At 35.3% G+C, this 20,081-nt stretch overlaps 1 protein-coding gene across 1 annotated transcript; it reads right to left on the bottom strand.

The window, feature by feature from the left end:
* Nucleotides 1–3,288: 3,288 nt before the first annotated feature.
* LOC110717238 (DEAD-box ATP-dependent RNA helicase 57-like) lies at nt 3,289–12,844 on the bottom strand. Its single transcript, XM_021895898.1, has 13 exons — nt 12,382–12,844; nt 12,173–12,294; nt 11,648–11,765; nt 11,429–11,547; nt 11,165–11,256; nt 9,618–9,714; nt 9,376–9,456; nt 9,055–9,287; nt 7,687–7,881; nt 6,411–6,501; nt 5,225–5,347; nt 4,537–4,687; nt 3,289–3,763 (listed from the first exon to the last, which is right to left on the bottom strand). The coding sequence occupies exons 2-13, from the start codon at nt 12,248–12,250 to the stop codon at nt 3,558–3,560; spliced, it is 1,584 nt and encodes a 527-aa protein (XP_021751590.1). The 5' UTR covers nt 12,251–12,294; nt 12,382–12,844; the 3' UTR covers nt 3,289–3,557.
* Nucleotides 12,845–20,081: the final 7,237 nt, after the last annotated feature.

Genomic DNA, 20,081 nt, shown 5'->3' with positions numbered 1-20,081 from the left:
GGTACCAAAGTAAACCTTTCTTGCACTGAACTAGAATGGCGTAAGTGTGCAGTTACAAATTTACACCTTCTAAACTTATCATAGTCAGAAATTAGGCAGCCTCGAGATAGACTGAAATTGTTGTAATTAGTAAGATAGGTATAAAATTGCATTGCTACAAGGTAAGAAATTACAATTGGCTGTGTGCAAGTAGACTTCATATCTACTATGGGTAAAATACACTCCCTTCGTTTCAAACTAAATGTTTCATTTTGACATTTTGCACTATTCACTTAAGCCATTTCGACCAACGTTAATGATTTATAAATAAGAAAAAATATAATTATGTGCGTGTGTGCTTGTTAGAATCGTATAAATGTATAATTTCTGAATATCAACTTTTTTTTAATATATAGTTTTTAATATTTAAAGATATTATAAGTTAAAGTTTTACATTAGCATATGTGTCCAGTTTGATTGGAGTATTTATTTTGAAGCAAAGAGAGTGATGGAAGGAAGGTTATACTTTTTTATAGTTTCCTCACCAAAAACATCTAGTTTCCAAATAGAAAGTTGTTGTATAGTTTTACCCCTAAGCTCTAATGTGTAATTTAGTTTATTACAAGTATTAAGTTAGGATTTTGCTTTTTATTATTATTTTTTTTTATAGTTTCTCGGTCAAAATTTAAAAAAAAAAAAAAAAAAAAAAAAAAAAAAAAAAAAAAAAAAAACTATGTGGAAAGCACTTTCATGAAAGTTGGTTTGTATAGTTTACCCCTAATGCTCTAATGTGTAACTAAAAATCAAAAAAATGCATGAAAGTTGTTGTATAGTTTACCCCTAATGCTCTACTGTGTAACTAAAAAACACTTCCATGCATTTTTTTTTAACATGTGTGTAATGGTGATTGGTGAACAACAAGATTTTAGTTATATTTAGAAAGAAAATATTGCTTATAAAAAGGATTTAATTTTGACCTAATCATTTCCTCAATGGCTGAAAATGAACAGATTTGATTTGATAGGAATTTAGAGAGACAGTAAAAGTAAGGGAAGAAATACACTTCGCTGATATATCTTCAAGCAAATGTCAACTAGTTGAAATAATTGAAGAAATAAGTAATTCCTCCTTTTCAATTATTAGTCCCATTGTAAATATTTGGGTCAAACTATAAATAAAACATAGATTAGATCTTATTAAATTTGTCTTATTCTGTACTTCATCAATATCTCAGTTTTTATAATTTTTACACAATTAGCTACAAAAATCTAATATCATATCACTAATAAATAAAGCCAGTTTCGCAGCCAGGCCACGAGACATCGACAGTGGCATTTCAGTTTTTCGCCAAGTGTCGCGCCCGTAGGTGAAAACTAGATATTATTGTGACATATATGATGCTAAGGAAGCGAATTTTGGATAGATTTTTTAAGATAAAATTGTTGTATAGAGTTTTATTGTCGATATACTTCTAATATTTCATATATACAAAATTAATCATAGCTTTTAATAAAAATCTAATAACTTGGTTCTATTTCCATCATAAAATTCACTTTGAAAAGTTCTTTAAAATAAGATCCATTTAATATATTTAAAATAATAGAAAATTTATAAAAATAAGTTTTAATAGTTTAATAAAAATAATTTAAGTATGATATCGTATGTCTAAATATCCTGCATTATCAAAGTGATTATATAATCGTATTTAACATTCAAGCCAAAAGGTTTAACCTAAAATTCAATAAACAACTTGGGCATCGCCCGTGCACAAAACTAGTCCCTAATAAATAAAGCCGGTCCCGCAGCCAGGCCATGAAACAGCGACACTTGGCATTCCAGTTTTTTGCCAAGTGTCGAGCCACGCATACGACAAATAGATATTATTGTGACACATATGATGATAAGTAAGCGAATTTTGGATATTTTTTTTAAGATAAAAATATTTTATAGAGTTTTATTATCGAAATACTTCTAAAGTTCTAATATTTCATATATACAAAATTAATCGTAACTTTTAATAAATATTCCATAACTCGATTCTATTTCTATCATAAAATTTATTTTAAAAAGTTCTTTAAAATAAGATCCATTTATAATATATTTAATTTATTTTAAAAATATATACGGAGTGACATAGAATCAATAAAAATAAGTTTTAATTAATAAAATAATTTAGTTTGGTAAAAATAGTAAAAATAATTTAAGTTCATAAAAATAATTTCAAGTTAATAATAACTTGAGTAGATATCTGTTTACAAACAAAACTCCAAAAATTACTCTAATAAGCCATATGATATCATAAGTCTAAATATTTTTCATTTTAGAAAAGGAATATATGAATGTATTTAACATTCAAACTTAAAGTTTATCCCAAAATTTTATCAACAATCCGAGCATCGCTCGGGCACAAAACTAGTATATATATAAAGGGGAGTTTTTTCCCGAGATTTTAGAGAGCCACCAACGATTTTTATTTTTAAAAAATTATTAGAGCGCCATGTAGGATTAGTATCTTTAGACCGTTACTTATAGGATTATGCCACATATGATTGTTATTTTAAAGCGCCACGTAAGATTAAAATTAAAAATTTAAATTTATTATAAAAATAAAATACTATCTTTTTATAGGGGAAATTTTATCTAAAAGAAAAGAACAACTTATTTTATTTCGTATATGTAAAAAAAAAAAAGAATACTATTAAACTTAAAAAAATGAAATTCACATTCAATTGATATTTAAAAAAAAATTGGATTAAATAAAAAAAATAATGAAAATATGACAAGTGATTATAATAAAATATTTTATAAAAATATACTAATAACAAAAATGAAATCACGTTTAATTAAAAAAAAAATCAGTTTTCTCTCAAAAAAAAAACGGTTTTAAATTAAATACAAAAAAAAAATCATTGAAATTAAAAATATATCCTTTCTCTTTTTCTAGCAAAATAAAAAATATTCATCATTTATCATTTATTCGTCTTAAAATTAAGTTTTACGTTAACAAAATAAAATTAGCGAATAAATTTTAAAGTTTAAATTAATAAATATAAAATATTATCTTTTAATATTAGGAATTTCATTTAAATATAAAATAAATAAAATAAAAATATTAAATGATAATATGATATACTACGTACAACGGATAAATAAAGTAACAAATTTTATTACATACATAGGAAAAAAATATAAGTTGTAAAAAAATACAAACAAACCGTGCATCGCACATATTTCATCTAATATATACGTATTGGTGTGTCTTGGAGATTTGTGAAAAATTACAAGGCAAATAATTAGGGACGGTGGGAGTAACAAAATAAAACATGTTGGAACATATAGTCATAGAGCAACTAAAAACCATAGTCACGCAATCTAATTTGAACTACGAAAATCTTACAAAGTTACAAATATAGCGAAACAAACCTTCTAATATTTCCTAAAATTTCCTAAAAGAGATAGGAAACAGAATACATGTTAGCATTCTCGACAAAATTGGAGTGTAGGACTCAGGAGAAAACAGAAACAAAAAATTAAAATTACATGAAGACTTCCTACATCTTTTGCTAAATTACCATCCACTATTTCCCATCAGCAGGACCACAAAATATAGAATTTCTAACCGGGCGATGCTTCTTCCATTTGGCTTTGGGTTTGGACATAACCCAAGATGGTACCTCACTCCCAGACTCTAACATAATATTCGCTAAATTGCGCAAATATGGTACATCTACTTCTGTATAAAAGGTAATGGCTTCTCCTTCTCTCCCAGCTCTACCAGCTCGACCTGTAGAAACAGCACAGAACATTAACTAAAATCCCAGTTAAACAGAAATGCTTTCCACATAGTTTTTCAATTGGTTTAATCACAGACAAAAATTTATCAGTGATCAATGCCCATGGCATCTAAAGATAGTATTCATTCCTGAGAATTAACAATGAACTTAAGTGTTCAAATGACTAATTGCGCTATCTCTCCCAGGACCAGCTCTACCAGTAGAAAAACTACAGAAAGTTAACTTAATAATCCGAGTCAAACGGACAAATGCTTCACAAAAACTTGTATTTCAGCTATGCATTAACATAATCACAGACGAAAATTTATCAGTGACCAATGCCCATGGCATCTAAAATAATATTCATTCCTGAGAATCAACAAGGAACTTAAATGTTCAAATGACTAATTGCTACACTGATTCTTGAAACCAAAATCAAGCAGAAGGTATCTGTAGTAAATCTAGTAATGACTAAGATCAAAAAGTGTGCCACATATAGATCCTCAAATTGCTCAACATCTAAAGGACAAGTAGAAGCCGATTAACCGGTGGTTTCAACCAGAAATAAGACAGCACAATCACTGAGAGTTGATCAAACAATCATAGATTTAAATCCTACAAATTTTTCCACCAAATTTCAGAATCTCTTTTCCTTGGAGAAAGAACATTAGGGCATTGCATAGTTCTCCAGAATAACACAATGTTGACTCAGTATACTGAGCAGAATCAAACAATCAATCACAAATAATGCACTCATATCTTAGTGAGAGAAATTCAAACATACCAATTCTATGGATGTAAGCAGCAGCTGACTCTGGAAAATCATAATTAATCACGCAGTTGAGACCTTTGAAATCCATACCACGAGCAACGACGTCAGTGGCAATCAAAACCCAAGTTTTACCAGCCCTGAAATTATCAACAGCATTCTCCCGCTGTACATAATTAAACACAAAAAACACAAGATCAATGGAAAAATGTTAAAAGATCAAACCATGCAACAAAAAAAATGTTTCAACCAGAGAAAGGAGCAGTCTGCAAGAAAGAATATACTACATAATGGACTTTAATAACATATGTCAATGGACCATTTAAAACCAACATCCACCGTTAGCTGATTCAACCTTCTTTCTATTAATTGATAATTCCCCATGATATCTCAACCTTATTGAAGAATTCATCTAATTGCAGTTGTATGCAATAAGCAATTCTCTTCAATATTTAGCCATTGTTTCCATATACTTGCAACAAAAACAGACACCAAGGAAAATATTTTACTTCCCATGTGTGCTCATCCCAATCCTAAATCACAAGACTAGTTTCACATGTTCCAAAATAAAAAAATATGTCTTCCAAGCTCAGGGTGACATTAATTCTGAAGAAAGTAGGAAATAAATTGTTTGAAGTACACAATGCTCATACCAAATAAAGAAGCAAGCAAGCAGCTTACTCCATAAGGAATAGTACATTACCTGTGCTTCTTGCAAATCACTATGGATAGCATCCACTTTGATATCAGTACACGCCAGTTCTCTACAAAGCTCTTTAGCACGTTCCATACTATGCACAAAGATTAAGACTGGTGGATTTAGACTCTGTTTATGGCAAAATAGAGAGATACTATTAGAATAAGAAAATATCAGTACCATTGCTCCATCAGACTAGTGTAAAGAATGTAAACTAGATATAGAATCTGAAGCAAGCATAATTGAGTGTACGATCACATAAGAAAACCTTGAAATTATCCAAAGCACTTTGTAACATGACATACTTGCTTACTATGACAATAGAAATATCATAACATAAAACCCTTATACTAGAATGGATTTTAACTTTTTTATTTACAAACAACGCAATAATGTTGACAACATGCCAAAATTACAGCAAAAATAATCCTTTTAAAGTGCATTGACAAAAGCTCTTTGTCAATCACAATTTATTTCTATTACATTAACTTAGAACTTAATTTACCTCTAGTTACCAATCAGAATTACTCCTTCAGTTACTATTTAGTTGACACAGTTTGACCAGCAAAGAGTTCTAGGCATTTTTATCGACTTTGGTATTTTATTTTGTAAAGGTTAGCAGTGAGGTAATTTTTAATTGTAGTTAGTGGAATGTGGGGACCATAACTTTTGTTGATGGGAGTCGGGCGTTAAATTTTTAATTGTTTTCATAGAAGTTGGGAAAAAAAGTGGGACCCATAACAAGAGACTGAAAATACAAAAATTTAGAGGGACCATTCCTTTTAAGGAATAAAGTACAAGTGTGTCAAGCTGTCAACAAAATAGGAATGGCCCTAAGAGAAATATGTGTCAGCTAAATAAAGGATGGAGAGAGATTATCTATGCTTAGTATAAGATGAAAAATAACAAATTCAAATTAGCAACAAGTGACTCGTAGATTCTACTTCTTAATAAAGCAGGAAGACATCTTTTTTTTTGTATATTTAAACTAGAAATATGAATAACATGTCCATTATATTAAAATTAAATTTTTGATACATTATATAACAAAGCAATATGTTGAGAAGCATGAAAGTCAAAATGTTGCATGTTATTATAAACGGAGGAAGTACCAACTAAGGAAAGAATATCAACGAACAATAAGGGGTTTCTAAGAGCAGCAATAACACTACATCACTTGTCAGAAGCCTACCTCGGCAAAAATTTGACGCAAAGCAAGAAATTTCCCTTCTTCACTTCCAGCAAAAACTAACTTTTGCTTTACTGATGGAGAAGCTGTGTTCCTAATCAAACATCAAAGCGTGCAATATCAGATAAGAGGAAGGGAAAGATTCACAGAAAAGCAGAACAAAACAAAAACAGAATTCAAGGCCAAGGTCACTCGAAGAACATACATAATATGCAAAGCAGATACACATAACACTCACCAGAAAAGACTACTTATATTAACATTTCAGAGAATTCGAATATGCATTTACTCAGTTGGTTACTATTGTTTCCAAAGAGCTGTAAGAAAAGATAAAAGTCCTTTGTCAGAGGCAGGAGGAGAGCCTCCACATTGACTTCAATTTACTGGGGAAGGAAGGAAGCATACTTTTATAGATCTCTAATGAGATCACTTTTTGCTTTTAACATACAGTGGTCTAACCCTTACAAGACACAAAATTATACTCTACAACCCAATACAAAAGAGCTCAGTTGGCAGATGAAAATGATTCAGGTTACAGATTGGCAACCTTAGTAAGATAGGTAAAATGAAGATTAGTGATGGTAAAATAGTATTTGCAGTTGTGACCTCTATGTTTCTAATAATGGCTAGAAAAAATAAACAAGACTTAGATGCAGACAAATTAATAAGGAAGCATTCAGATGTTATAATTATAAGAGAAAAAATAATAAGAGCAGAGTGTGCAAGAAACAAGGTAAGTTGAAGCAGAAATGACAAAATAGGATCAAGCAGGAGTTCACTGCTCAAAGGCTCACAAGGACAAGCTCATTGATACTTTAACAATCAAGTTGATTTCTAAAGTGAAGGACACTCTCACAACAGCTTTAATCCGGGAACTTAAGCAAAGTGCATCACCCCACCCCTCTTTCTCCTTACTTATGAGCATATAATCAGGTAACACTTCTGTTGTGGTCTTCTACAAGGTTTTCAGTCAGCTATTTATTACTTCACTCCCATTTTTATTTTTATTTTAGTGCATACACAAGAAACTTGTACTACTATTCTAATTCATGTACTTCTCCATAATAACTCTAATATTTTCGAAAATGTCCCCAATCAAGGTCTTTAAGAAATATTTTTCTACTAGTTTAATCTCATTAAAGATATAAATTAAACTAAGACTCTTCAAACCTTTCCAAAGAATACTTGCTTTTAGTTCTCACTTTCAGGTCTATCAAGAATACTTCTCAAATGGAAACAGAAATATGTATAACATAAACACTAAAAAATTAATACTTACTTCCTGCCAACAATTATCCGCACAGCATCATGCATCAATGTCCGTGCAAGGTCTTCAACAGTGTCAGGTAAAGTCGCACTAAACAGCATTCTAATCACTGAGGGATTTGAGCAGGCTTTAACAACAAAATCAATCTGCTTCATAAAACCAAGCTCAAACAGCTGATCAGATTCATCAAGAACAAGGAACTCAACCCTGCAGAAAAAAAATTGGATGGTCATTTTTTGGGGGTGTGTGCCTTTTTTTAAACATAGCTTAAGAAGAATGAATATTCTGAAAATGATCTGGGTCAATAAACATACTCATGGGATCAATTGATCCCAGACTGTGCAAAATTCTTTAGTCTAGATAACTATTTGTGGATGTTAGCAGAATCTAATAATAAGCCCAAAATTGACAATTCTTGTATTTTTATTTCATTGAAATCCATGTTCCACATTTACTATAGATTTATCAACAGTACAAACTACCAGGTGAAATAAGAGCTTAAGTAAAACAAACTGCGAAACAGTGCTTTAGGAAAACCAGATGCACCCCCAGCAACTTTTTTACCAAAAAATATGGTTCTTTTTGTAAACTAGATAAGCCTTTAATTGCTTGAATTTGATAACATTGGTGATACATTTCATTATGTAATGATCTAGTGGTTTGATTTGACTATATGCTTTTGTATCTTTGTTTTAGTAATTTTTTATTTTGTTGATCTGACATATATGATAATCTTGGACTATTCTTTTGGGTTGAGGGTTTTTTTTAATCCGCTTTAGAATTATGTCATGCTTTTTAATACAAAAAATAAAATAGATGTAGCACCAAACTCATAATACTGATGATTATGTGTCTCCGATCTTACATGGATTTCATTTCGATTTTGTGAAATGAACCATGAATATGTAATGGCTCCTCAAAAACCTAATCAATGTGGATGGTCTTGGTGAATTTTTTTTCCCACAACCTTGAGGGAAAAAAAACATGTATCCAGAGGGGACCCTCCCTAGGATTCGTACTAAACTTTAGATCTACCTAGACTTTTTGTATTGATCATTTGTTGCAATTGACTTAGGTGCACCTAGGTGCAAAGGCTCCTTTGAGCTTTAAAATTTATTTTCTGATTCTTTAAAAACTAAAAAACTTTTTGCAACTAACAGAGGAAATTTTCTCCGATTTGGTTCATAAATTCTGGGTATTTTGGTCCTTTTGACATTTTCAACTCATTTTCCCCTGTTGGCCCCTGGCACTAAGTGCAAGGGGTCTTGGCCCTTGGGTAAGGTTGGAACCATACCTCTTGAAAGGCGTGAGTTTCACAATCAAATACATACCTCATCCCCAGATCATCTTAAATCAGCCTTGAATGAATTGTACACATACCTGCTTAAATCAAGCTTCCTTTTGCGAATTGCAAATTCTAAGCGAAGTGGCGTTGATATAAGTATATCACAAGGCACTTTTGAGAAATCAGCACTTCTGGAAAGCTCTTTAGTCATTAAGTTTATATAAAAGTTCTTTCCTTGAGCAAGTTTCTTGCTTTCTCTAGCCGTCTGAGCTGCTAGTTCACGAGTAGGGCAAAGAACAACAGCACGAACACGATCTTTTAACCCATGCTGCTTAATCAAATAGAAGACATTCACATTATTTCTATCACAAATCACCATATTACCCGCAATGTGAGATGAAACACAGGATGCATACCTTAAGTTTCATTAATATAGGACAAATGAATGCCAAAGTTTTTCCAGAGCCAGTGGGAGCACAAGCAAAACATTCACGTCCCTGCAGAAATATTCAGTTCACAGCATGCAACACATAAATTCTTTTTTTCCTTTATCAAAAAAATGGACTACACTGAAAATCAACAAAAGTAACAAGAATCAATAGAATAGAAGACACAGAAACCAAGATGACAGCATGGATAGATTGAAAAGAAGACATACAGATAGAAGGACTGGAATAGCCTGCCTTTGAATTGGGGTTGGCTCCTTGTATCCGAGTTCCGCTAAATTTCGTAGCAAATAGGGTTTGCATCCGTATCTATTCAAAAAACAAAGATGGTTTATATTTTCAAACTAGAATCCAAATTTAGAATATCACTTCCTCTACTGCTTTGTTTTGCTTTTATCTTTACATTTCTTATATATTTTTATCTGTGAGGCAAAGGTTAAGAAAGAAAACTGGAAAGAGAGGTGGCCTGTTCATTAAAAAGTTTAACCCAAAACCAATCCAAGTGAGAGACAAATTCCCATTACCACCCTTGAGTAGAAAAAAATTAAATAAGCCACCCCTAAGTTCAATTTCTCCTACTCAAAAAGTCAAAACCACCCAATAATGGTTTTCACCCAAAATTGTTAGTTTGAATGTCATTCAAAGTCAACCTGTTAAACGGTGGCTTTGGGTAAATGGAATAGTTGTCACTAATTTTTTTCTTAAAAAAAAAAATATGGGTTAGGGGTGATTTGGGTAATAGAGACCTCATGAGGAAACTCATTTTACCTCACGAGGTGAGATATCCTTGTGAGGAAAACATTTTCCCCACAGATAGAAGTTAGTGAAGAACTTTTTTTTCCTCACAAGGAAAAGTTCTTCATGGGTAGGAGTGCTCTAAATGTAACAACATGACAGTCATGCCTGGTAAAGAGAATGCATTACAAGAATTCTGCTTTAATTGCAGACACAAAACTTACAATAACGTGCGAAAATGAACAAGTATATCATATTTCCTCCGTTCCTTATTAATCGACTTGTTTTTACTTGAGCACTAATAGGCGACTTTGACTTCCTTTGAGATTTATAGAAAAATAGTCATGCAGAGCTGTATGATACGTCTCAATGCATATAGTCTGAATATTAACTAATTATATTATATGCCAATTGATAATTAAAGATATTAATTACTGAAATCATGCATTGGCAAACATGCCAAGATAAGTGTCAACTAATATGAAACGGAGAAAATATATCATTTACAATTGCAATTTTATTGGGTTTTTGCATCCTAGATTTTTTCTTGCTATAGCCATAATGTGATGTAAATTTTGAGGCAAATTAGATACATTTGAATGAGGATCTCAGACAAAGGAAACTCCTTCAGCTACTATGACTCGACTTTTAGACCTAAAGAATAAAAATTCTTAAATGGCTACATTAAAACTGCAGCACATGGCTGCATAAAGAAAACAGGAAAAACCACAAGATGCTTATAATCATCACCGTGGATGAACATACTCCAAAAACGGTGGCAAGAATAGAGAAAATGGCCCTAGTGTACAGATTTTTTGTGGTTCAGTCCCACGATAAATAAGATTCAAATCAAAGAGACATGAATACCAAATTTTACTGGCAGACAAAATTCATAATTCCAAAATTATTTCTATATAATTCAAACAACGCATTGAAATTCATGAACAATTAAAATCAGAGCTGGAACAGGAAACTAGATTTTCATAAATAACACTGGTTCATAAATTGCAAATCAAATACTCACCTAGTACTAAGCTCCTGAAAGCTTTGGAGAGGAGATGGGACATTACTCCCAGAAATATGAATTTTATGATCTTTCCGCAGAAGTGCATCACGCTGAAAGTTACAGAAACATTGATATCAGGGTTCAGCATGTATATTTAACATAGTTATGTCAGCAGTATCACTACGCAAAACTCTAGAGACGGCAACATTATATTAGATTTAAGAGCTAATCAAATAGCATGCTTGTATGAATCAGGAAAGCAACATTAAAACAAAATAAGACCTGAAGCTGCCGGAAAAATTCCTTCTTTTCAGAAGGCTTCTCCTCTTCCTCGTCATTTAGTTCAGTTTCATTAACTGCACTGGCACTCTTATTAAAGACACTAAATCCCTCCACTGATCCTGAACCAAACAATAAAAAAAAAAATGCAACAAAAGTAATTAGCAAATTTGGGTTTCAATCACAGACTCATATCACCAAGCTGACATACAAAAATGTTACCTTCAGTAGTGCCCTTTCTTCTCCTCTTCCTAATGGACTTTTTTCCTACTTCTGCTTCAATTTTAGCATCGTCGACAAAATCCAGATCCACTTCCAAAGCTTTGTTTTCTTTATACCCCTAGGTATAGAGGGGGGGAAAATTAAGAAAGGAACAAAACACAAAGCTATGGAACGTCAAATTTTAAGCAATAACCATTGCATCAGTTTTTCCGAATTAATGCAGCTTTCCCATTTTTCAATCCATCAGTTCATCAATAGATCAAGTTGAATATTTCATTACATTTAATTTTGTATCATGTGTAAACAAAATACTACACATAGTAGATTGAAGTAAAACCCAATTAAATGAGCAATGAAAAACTACACAGAGCATAAATTAATAAGGAAAATTGGTACTCCATATAAAGTAATTCCCTTGAACTGTTGTTCATCCATCAATTTTATACAATATAATTGAACATTGAAAAATATAATGAGCAAATATTAATACAAAAATTAAGGAAAAAAAAAAGTATAATGGAATACCTTGAACTTCTGGAAATCTTTGGCAAACTTTTTTTTGTCGAATTTAAGGCCTGCAAATAGGAAGGAGGTATCTTCCATTGTAATCTAACCTCAAATTTATATTCTTCTCCAATTTGATAAACCTGATTAACCCAAACAAAATAATCACAATTGTGAAAAATTCGAACAACTAATAGCTTAAAATTAGTGAATTAACGCAAACCCATTACAATTAAAACACTAAAAACCGCAAAATTAAATTTGTTATCTCCTCTGGAAGAGCAAAGATGGACAGGAGGAAAACCAAACTTCTGGTTGGAGAAAATATTACTAGGGTTTAAGCGTTTAGTGTTTGGTTCAAAAATTTTTTTTTTTTTTTTTTTTTTTTTGGATGGTTTAATTAAAATTTAGGTACTCCCTTTATTATGTTTTTTATTTTTATTTTTTTTTTGAAAGAAACGTTTTTACTTTTTTGTAAAGTTTATATACAGCAATCACAAAGTTTTACATGTGGTCGGAGTTAGGGGTGAACACCGGTCCAGATCTGGATCGCATCGGATCTGAACCGGTTTGGACCGATTTATGCGGACCGGTAATGGACCTCAATTTGTCGTTGCGGTTCCGATCCAGACCTGTAAATTCAAGTTTGGACCTCTTTAGACCGGTTTGCTTTTTTTTTCTTTATAAAGGCCTATTTTGGACTTGTTTTGAACTTGTTTTTTGGACCTGTTTCAAGACCTTCTTTTAGACAAACTATTGACCAGTTTTTTTTAGTCCAAAAGGGGATCTAGGAGCCCTGTCTCCCTCCTAGAAAACAAGTCAGAAATTAGACATAAAGCTGGGACCAGGCACAAACTATACAAACGGTTTGTCACCATCTGTACACTAAGAAATAAAAGCAATAAATTGGAAGTTAAGTCAGGCGGTTAACACCTTGTTTTTAGCTGCTCGCGCGGCTCTCTTCTTCTCCGTATTCTCCCTGCGAATGTCTGCGGCGGACTTAGCAGGCGTTTTGTCCACTGGAAGTATGCTTAATATAGTTTTTGCAAAAGAAAACCGTCTGTTAGATCATCAAGCAAGAAAAATACAAGTTACAAAATATAGAGACGGCAAAACATAGTGGAAAAACTATCTACATACGTCTGTTAAATTGGGTGCTCAACCCGCAAGCGGACAAAAACGCCTCGTCCCTAAAAATTCATGTTTAGGTACCCAGTTTTTGGGTACACTAATTAATTCTCCGGTTGAGAGGGTGGTGATTGTAAGCTCAAAAAACCCCGCCTCTATTATTTTTTCGTAACCTCATCCGGGATTTGAGGCAACTTGCACTTCTGTCCCAGAAGGTCTGGTTTTCGGTTGTATGTGCGAAGTTCAAAGTTTTCTCGCTTAGTGGGGGCAGAAATCAGATAGAAGTGGGTTTTTCAGTCTGACCACTTACACGGTTTGTCTAGGGTCATCAGGTATTTAGGGTAAGTGATTAAGGTGTACCATGCCCTCCACCCGCCTAGACTTCGGCTTAGATAGGGCATCTTGGCAAAGGCCTCCCAGCCGGGATAAAAACCCTGCATCTCACAGGCGGCGATGTAGCCCTAGATGTTAACCCAGGAGTTTGGGGTTAACTGCCACACGCCTAGGCCATATCCTCTAAGGATAGCCTTTATTGCATTGTGAAGGGGGAAGCGGAAGCCAGCCAAAAATGTCGCCTCATAGCAACCGAAATCTATTGGCACCTAGCTGGTCGTCATTCCAGGCTATGGTCCCAAACTCAGGCGGCACCCGGATGGTGTATCCCGCACCCAGAGGGCGCTTGAGTTTAACCGTCTCCAGGTGCCTCTCCATATTTTCCCTGTCTTTGGCTGAAATATAGATTTGAAGTGGATCCCCTTTATTATTCCATGTTGGCCTCTCCTCTTCCTCAGTATCCACATCCGGAGTTAGAGAGCTGCTTGAGGCTACAGACCCAGAACTAGAGGCAGATTCACTCCCGTCTCTCTCAAAGGCACCCCCATCCGCCTCCTCCTGACCGGATATGGAGGCGGCCTCTCCTCCGTCTCCATTTTCGGACTCTAGAATCCCATCACTGGGTGTGCTGGGTGTGCCCATGGAGGATCCTCTTGCCATCTCAGCCTGATCTCCCTCAGGCGACTTTTCTTCGGTGCACTCCTCCATATACTTTGGATCTACATTCGTCTTCCTAGTCCTGGCCATAGTGTCCTGCACAGACACGGAGACGGTCGGATTGGGAGATGAGTAAGAGTGATCAAGGCACCCAGAGGCGGTTCCCCCAATTCTAGACTCAACCGTACCAGGGGACCGACTGCCCTCTAAACTACGTTGTGCCGTGTGTGCTATTAGTGAATCCATTAATCGAACAAAATGTACACAAACGGAAATATATAAAAGAGTTGAGAAGAGGTGAAGCACCTATGAGATGAGCTGCAAGGTAGTCAAGCGGTGACCGACTGAATTAAAAGGCGAAAACTGAACAATGGCTTGCAAGATGCTCAGGCGGGGGACCGGTTGTACCCACTTGAAATGCTAAAGCTTACTTGAAGGGTACACAGATGGTTCTAAAAAAGAGATAACCGGATGTACCCCTTTGAAAAAGAATAACTATTTGCAAACTACCCAGACGGTGAACCGGCTGTGAGTAGTGAAATGAAAGCAACTGCTTGCAAGGTATACAGGCGGTTGGTAGAGCTTATCTCTCTAAAAAATGGATGTCTCTCTCTCTAAGTTTTAGAAGTATCCAAAAAAGGGAGGGGTAAAAAATCTATTTATAGAAGGGTAATTCAGGGGCATCCCCGTAATTTCTCTGGAAGGATAACGGTTAAAAACCGTCCTCTAATGGTCGCTTGACAGGTGTCACTGGTGCCACGTGACACCCGTGAGGGGCAAATGTTTTAGGTATTTTTACCTAGGACACGTGGTCCAATAGGAAGGTGACGTGTGTCACTTCAGGAGAGGTTCCTAGAGAACCAATCCCCTGTTAACACGTGGCATCCTAATGATTGGGAAGAATGGCGGCCGACCTTTCTGGCCCAATTCCCAAGGAAGCCCACCATTTTTAGGTTTTCGTAACCTAGGATGGCGGCACGTATTTCGAGACCCTATAAATTGGGAGATGTTCCCATCATGGGACACATTCAGAACTATTCACAAAAAAACAGAGCAATCATTAATTCTAGATATTCTCTCGGAATCCGAGAAGATACTTTACTTTCCGCACTTTTTACAGACTCCATGCATGTTCTAACTTGATTGTTGGAGGTGGAACTCCACCCACTCGGAGTCTCTGTTATTTTGCAGGTACAGACGTCTAGAGACAAGTCTTGGAATTGTAACTCTTCCGTAGGACATCAAAAAAACCCCGAAACAATAATGTGTGCGGAAATATCATATACAAGTATGTGGAATAGTTTTCAATTTTTAGGTCATTATCAATTTTGTTGTTTAGGTCAAAATCTGTTCGCTAGATTAGACCAGGTTCTGTAGGAAAACAGCTAGATTAATATATATGTAAATGCTGATACATGTTCAAGGAATAAAGATAAATGATTGAAAGGAAAAGAACAAAGGGGAAAGGGAGGGAGAGAGAGAGACTGTATGATGACGCACAAAACCCCAGGAATAAGGGTCAAAATTACAGGTGGTGTTGAGTCCACTAATCTACTAATTTGAGAATGAAATATAAGTACAATGTAGGTTGTAATTTGATCAAGAATGAATTTGTAATTTGGTTGCTAATTGCTGTTTGTAATGGAATGTAATGCTTAGGGCTCGTATCATGTTTTTTTACAATGTTTTTTTCTATATATATATAATAGAAAAGCCTTTTAAGGCTTTGCAACTACTCCTTTGCTGATTCCTTGAAAATCGGGTTTAGTTGCCAGGTCCAGCTCCGAGATTCATGCCATATCTCTTAGAATTTATAATATATTTAATTTTTTTTAACGATGATTAATGGAAATGACTTAAAAGTATTGCAAAGAAGAAATAAACTCAAATTTTCTTGTCCTCTGATTTTGGGGGCTACAGGTACAGGATAGGATTATGGGCGACGGTTGCGTCGAAGCATACGTACAAGAAAAAAACTTGAGACCTCTTTCCTGGATTTCATGGTTTTATGGAATTTATAGATTAAAGACTAAGTGAAAATTAATTAGACATCCAAGACTAATTAATTTCACTTAGTATTCTTGCGTATAAAGACTAGAATTGAATAATTAATTGTTGTTTTATCACCTAAGTCAAGGCGAATCTTGTTTATTTATTGTTCTTTTCACGAATTTGGAATAAATAAGAATAGCGACATTCGTTGTAATGTAATCTTTTTGTGATTAATGTTTATAAATAAAATCAACTAACTTAGTTTTTAGGAATCGTGTTGCATATATTATTTGGTATTAAAATTGTGAAAAAGGAAGAGCTAGTAGAGGCCGCACTAGGGCTAGGATGGCGATTCCCCTCAAAAAGGAACGTTATCTTAGTACCCTCGCTCCCGTACTCATTTCTGGTATTAGTAGTCCAATTTGGGCATGGGTAAACTTATGATTCGTGCTAAATATCCCTTGAACTCTACTTGGGAGAAAGGTATGAACGAGGTTTATGAGTTTTCCTAAAACTCATTGGCAACTCCCTATTAGTTTCTTACAAAAAAGTGTAAAGATAGAATCAATTCTAATTCAAGGTCCCCCAAACAGCTGGGAATCCAAATCCTAACACAGTTTCAAAAGTGTAAAGTCCTAGACTTTTAAAGGGCCATGGGCATTGAGGAAATGGGATCCCCAACGACGGAATACCCTCTTCACCGTTTAGCTCCTAGCTCATTCAACATAACACATGAAATATGTGGAGATGGATATCCACATTAATCAATTAAGTAGTAAACGTTGAAAATGATTTTATATATGTGAAAAACCAAACAAATTATGGCTCCTATGCATGTACAAGTACCCTTCAGTCCTTTATAACAATCAAAGGCTAGAGAATACGTTTTTGGGATAAAAGGAAACCTACATTGCACCCTAATGTTCTTTAGCACTAACGATCGATTAAGCTAAGGGTCACTAGAGTAAAGGAGATATGAACATCATAAGTTTTTCTAGTGAGTCAAAAGTGAAAGGAATGGTGTCCTTCCAACAAGTGTATTCTTCCGATAGAGGGTTCAGAATTATTACAGAGTTAATTCTTCAGTAAGATCAAGTGATCGGAATGCCTAGGTGGAGGCCGCTTGCGATCAGTAATATCAAGGTACAATTGATATTATAGCTTAATCTTAACTGAAACCTTCGGGTTGAACCCAATCGAATCACCGATCCGAGACGACGAATTAATCCGAAAGGATTTAATGAGTCGACAAAGTTTTACGAATACAGACGTCGGATATCGAGCTAGGGCGTCGAGGCCGAGCGTCGCAAAATCACAAGCGACAAGTACGAGCGTAGCCGTAGTACCACAATGGTCTAACCATGTGGATGCTAGGCTAGTTCGAGCTAGCATGCACCTAGCATGGCTAGGCGCAAGCCTAAGCACACTAGGTGTGCTAGGCTCAAGCCTAAGCACACTAGGTCTGCTAGGCGCACCATCGCAGCCCATCGCACCATCGCAGCACAAGCACAGCACCATCGCATGGCTAGGCTAGTGCGTATGTGTGTGCGCTTGTGCCTTAGCCTATCGCACCATTGCAGCAGCATGGCTGCGCACATACGTGCCTTCGCATGGCACTGCATCGCAACACGCGTGCCTGGGTGCTAGGCACCATCGCAGGCCCCTCGCACAAGCATAACACCATGCTAGGCCTTGTGTGCGTGTGCGTGTGCGTGTAGAGCATCGCAACAGCAGCACTAGCCTCGCTCAATGCGCATGCGTACAAGCCATCGCAGCATCACAACACCAAGCTTCACATGCTTGTGTGTATGGTTGGCGAGGCAAGGGGCCAGCATGCGTGGCTCGCTAGCAGCACGCATGCTGGCTATGCGAGTATGTGCGAGATGGGGTAGGCAGTAGCACCATGCATGCCTGTGCGTGAGTGTCTGCGATGGCCTGGCAGCAGCGCCTAGCGCCCAGCACAAGGCGTGGCTCGCTAGTAGCACGCAAGTGCTGGGAGGGCTGGGTGATGCGTGTTGTGCGTGGCAGCTGGGCATGCTACGGCGGCTGTGCTTGCTGGCTAGCAAGGCAAGCAGCCAGCTCACCTAAATGCATTGTGGCGATTTTGTGAGGGGTGGGGACCAAGGCTTGGGCAAAGCCTTGGGGAGCAAGGCAATAGTCCCCCCCTCCCCCACCTCTTCATGGTCCTCACCTTGACACTTGTTGCATTGTGATTGATTTAATTATTAATTTAATCATGGTCCTTCCGCGTAGTGTCGGGTCACTACGAAACCCTACAGCGGTATCGGAGCCATGCTCCTTTTAATTTTTGTAATTACTTATTAATTAAGGTGTTTTAAAAGATTTATTTTTCTGGTTCATGTTCTTCTAATTAGATTAGAAGCTCGTTTTATTAATTTTAAAACTCGATTTTATTCTCGATTTGACTGTCGAACCCAGATTTTGGCTCAAAAATAGTGAATTTTGGGTGGAATCGACTTTCTGAAACAGTTTCAACCCTTTTCAAGAGTTGTCCAGAAGCCAAATTCGAACCAGAAACCCATTTTTTCTGGGGTTTTTCGTTTTTCAACGAAAATTTTAATTCTTTTAAGCCTTGATTAATGCAAGCATTACAAGGTTAGATTAAATGCACATTTGCATCACTAATCTACTGGTTTTAAAAATATCCTTAAGCATAATAATGGAGTTTTTATTAGTTCTTAAGTTGATATACCATTTTTCACATAAACTTGTTTTTCACAAATTTTGCAAATAAATTGCAATAAAATGTGAAAGCTTGTTGTGAACTTGTAATTTTAAGTTCCTAAAATGTTAAAGTTCTAATCTTTAAAGTTTTAAATGATTGGAACCCTAAACCTAAATTCCATATTGAACAAAGTTTGGATTTTTCATGTTTGGTTGGTTAAAATCCATCAAGTTCAAATACTTGTGAGTAAAATTTGATTAATCTTCATATTGGAAGATGTAATCTTGGTATTTTACACAAGTATGAAAGTTGGAAAATTTTATCATTAGATGATTAATTTATTTTTCCAACTCCCATTTGTCAAATCCATTATTAATTTGCATATTGGAAAAATTAATTATGGACATAGCTATTTCAATTTTAAGCATAAAAGAAGACCTAAATTATTTCAAAATGAATTTTGGATAATTTAGGCTTGTGCACCGTTAAAATTGAATTTAATTAAGTTGGACTTATTTTATTTTCATTTTTTCCCTTAAAATTAATTCTAAAATAAATTTAGATTAATTTTATGTCACACGTAAATCGGGATTAAAATCCCGTGAAATGGCACGCAAATCAAGGCAAAAACACCCAAGCGCCACCAAGGCTAGCCAGCATACGTAGCATGCCTGGCAGGCGCCAGCTTGTTAGCCAGCATACGTAGCATGCCTGGCAGGCTGCTGGTGCTAGCAGTGTGGCTTGCTGTACTGGGCGCAACATGCTAGCACCACGCACCACAGCACAAGGCATAGGCTGCCTAGCAGCCATGGTGCGCACCCACCAAGCCCTTGTGTGGGATTTTTGCTTGATTTTGAGCTATGTTATTTTGGGAAAATTTTGCCGTTTTTAATTATTTATGTAATTATTTTAACGAGGTTAGACCTCGGTTTTTCCAGCTTTTGCAAATTTTTTGATTTTGACAAATTATGGGTTATGCCGACCTTAATTAATCGGATTAATTAAGTATGGATGCGGAATTTAGTGGGAGCTTATTTGATTACGTGAGCAATTTGAGTTTAGAAATAATCGATTAAACAACTTTGACTAGTTTTAATTAGGCGCGTTAATTGGATTAACCACCTAAGTTAGTTA

Source organism: Chenopodium quinoa, unplaced genomic scaffold (genome assembly GCF_001683475.1).
Source record: "Chenopodium quinoa cultivar QQ74 unplaced genomic scaffold, ASM168347v1, whole genome shotgun sequence".
In the NCBI taxonomy this organism is placed as follows: Eukaryota; Viridiplantae; Streptophyta; class Magnoliopsida; order Caryophyllales; family Amaranthaceae; genus Chenopodium; species Chenopodium quinoa.
Note: the sequence above shows the minus strand (reverse complement) of the source record. Positions and strands in the feature narration are given on the sequence as shown.

Bases quoted from the DNA above. Each gene is read 5' to 3' on its own strand.
- LOC110717238 (XM_021895898.1), bottom strand. From the start codon at position 12,250: ATGGAAGATACCTCCTTCCTATTTGCAGGCCTTAAATTCGACAAAAAA. The intron at 11,257-11,428 runs GTCTTATTTTGT...TGTAACTTTCAG, and splicing joins AATTTTTCCGGCAGCTTCAG to CGTGATGCACTTCTGCGGAA. The intron at 6,502-7,686 runs GTAAGTATTAAT...ATGTTTGATTAG, and splicing joins CGGATAATTGTTGGCAGGAA to GAACACAGCTTCTCCATCAG.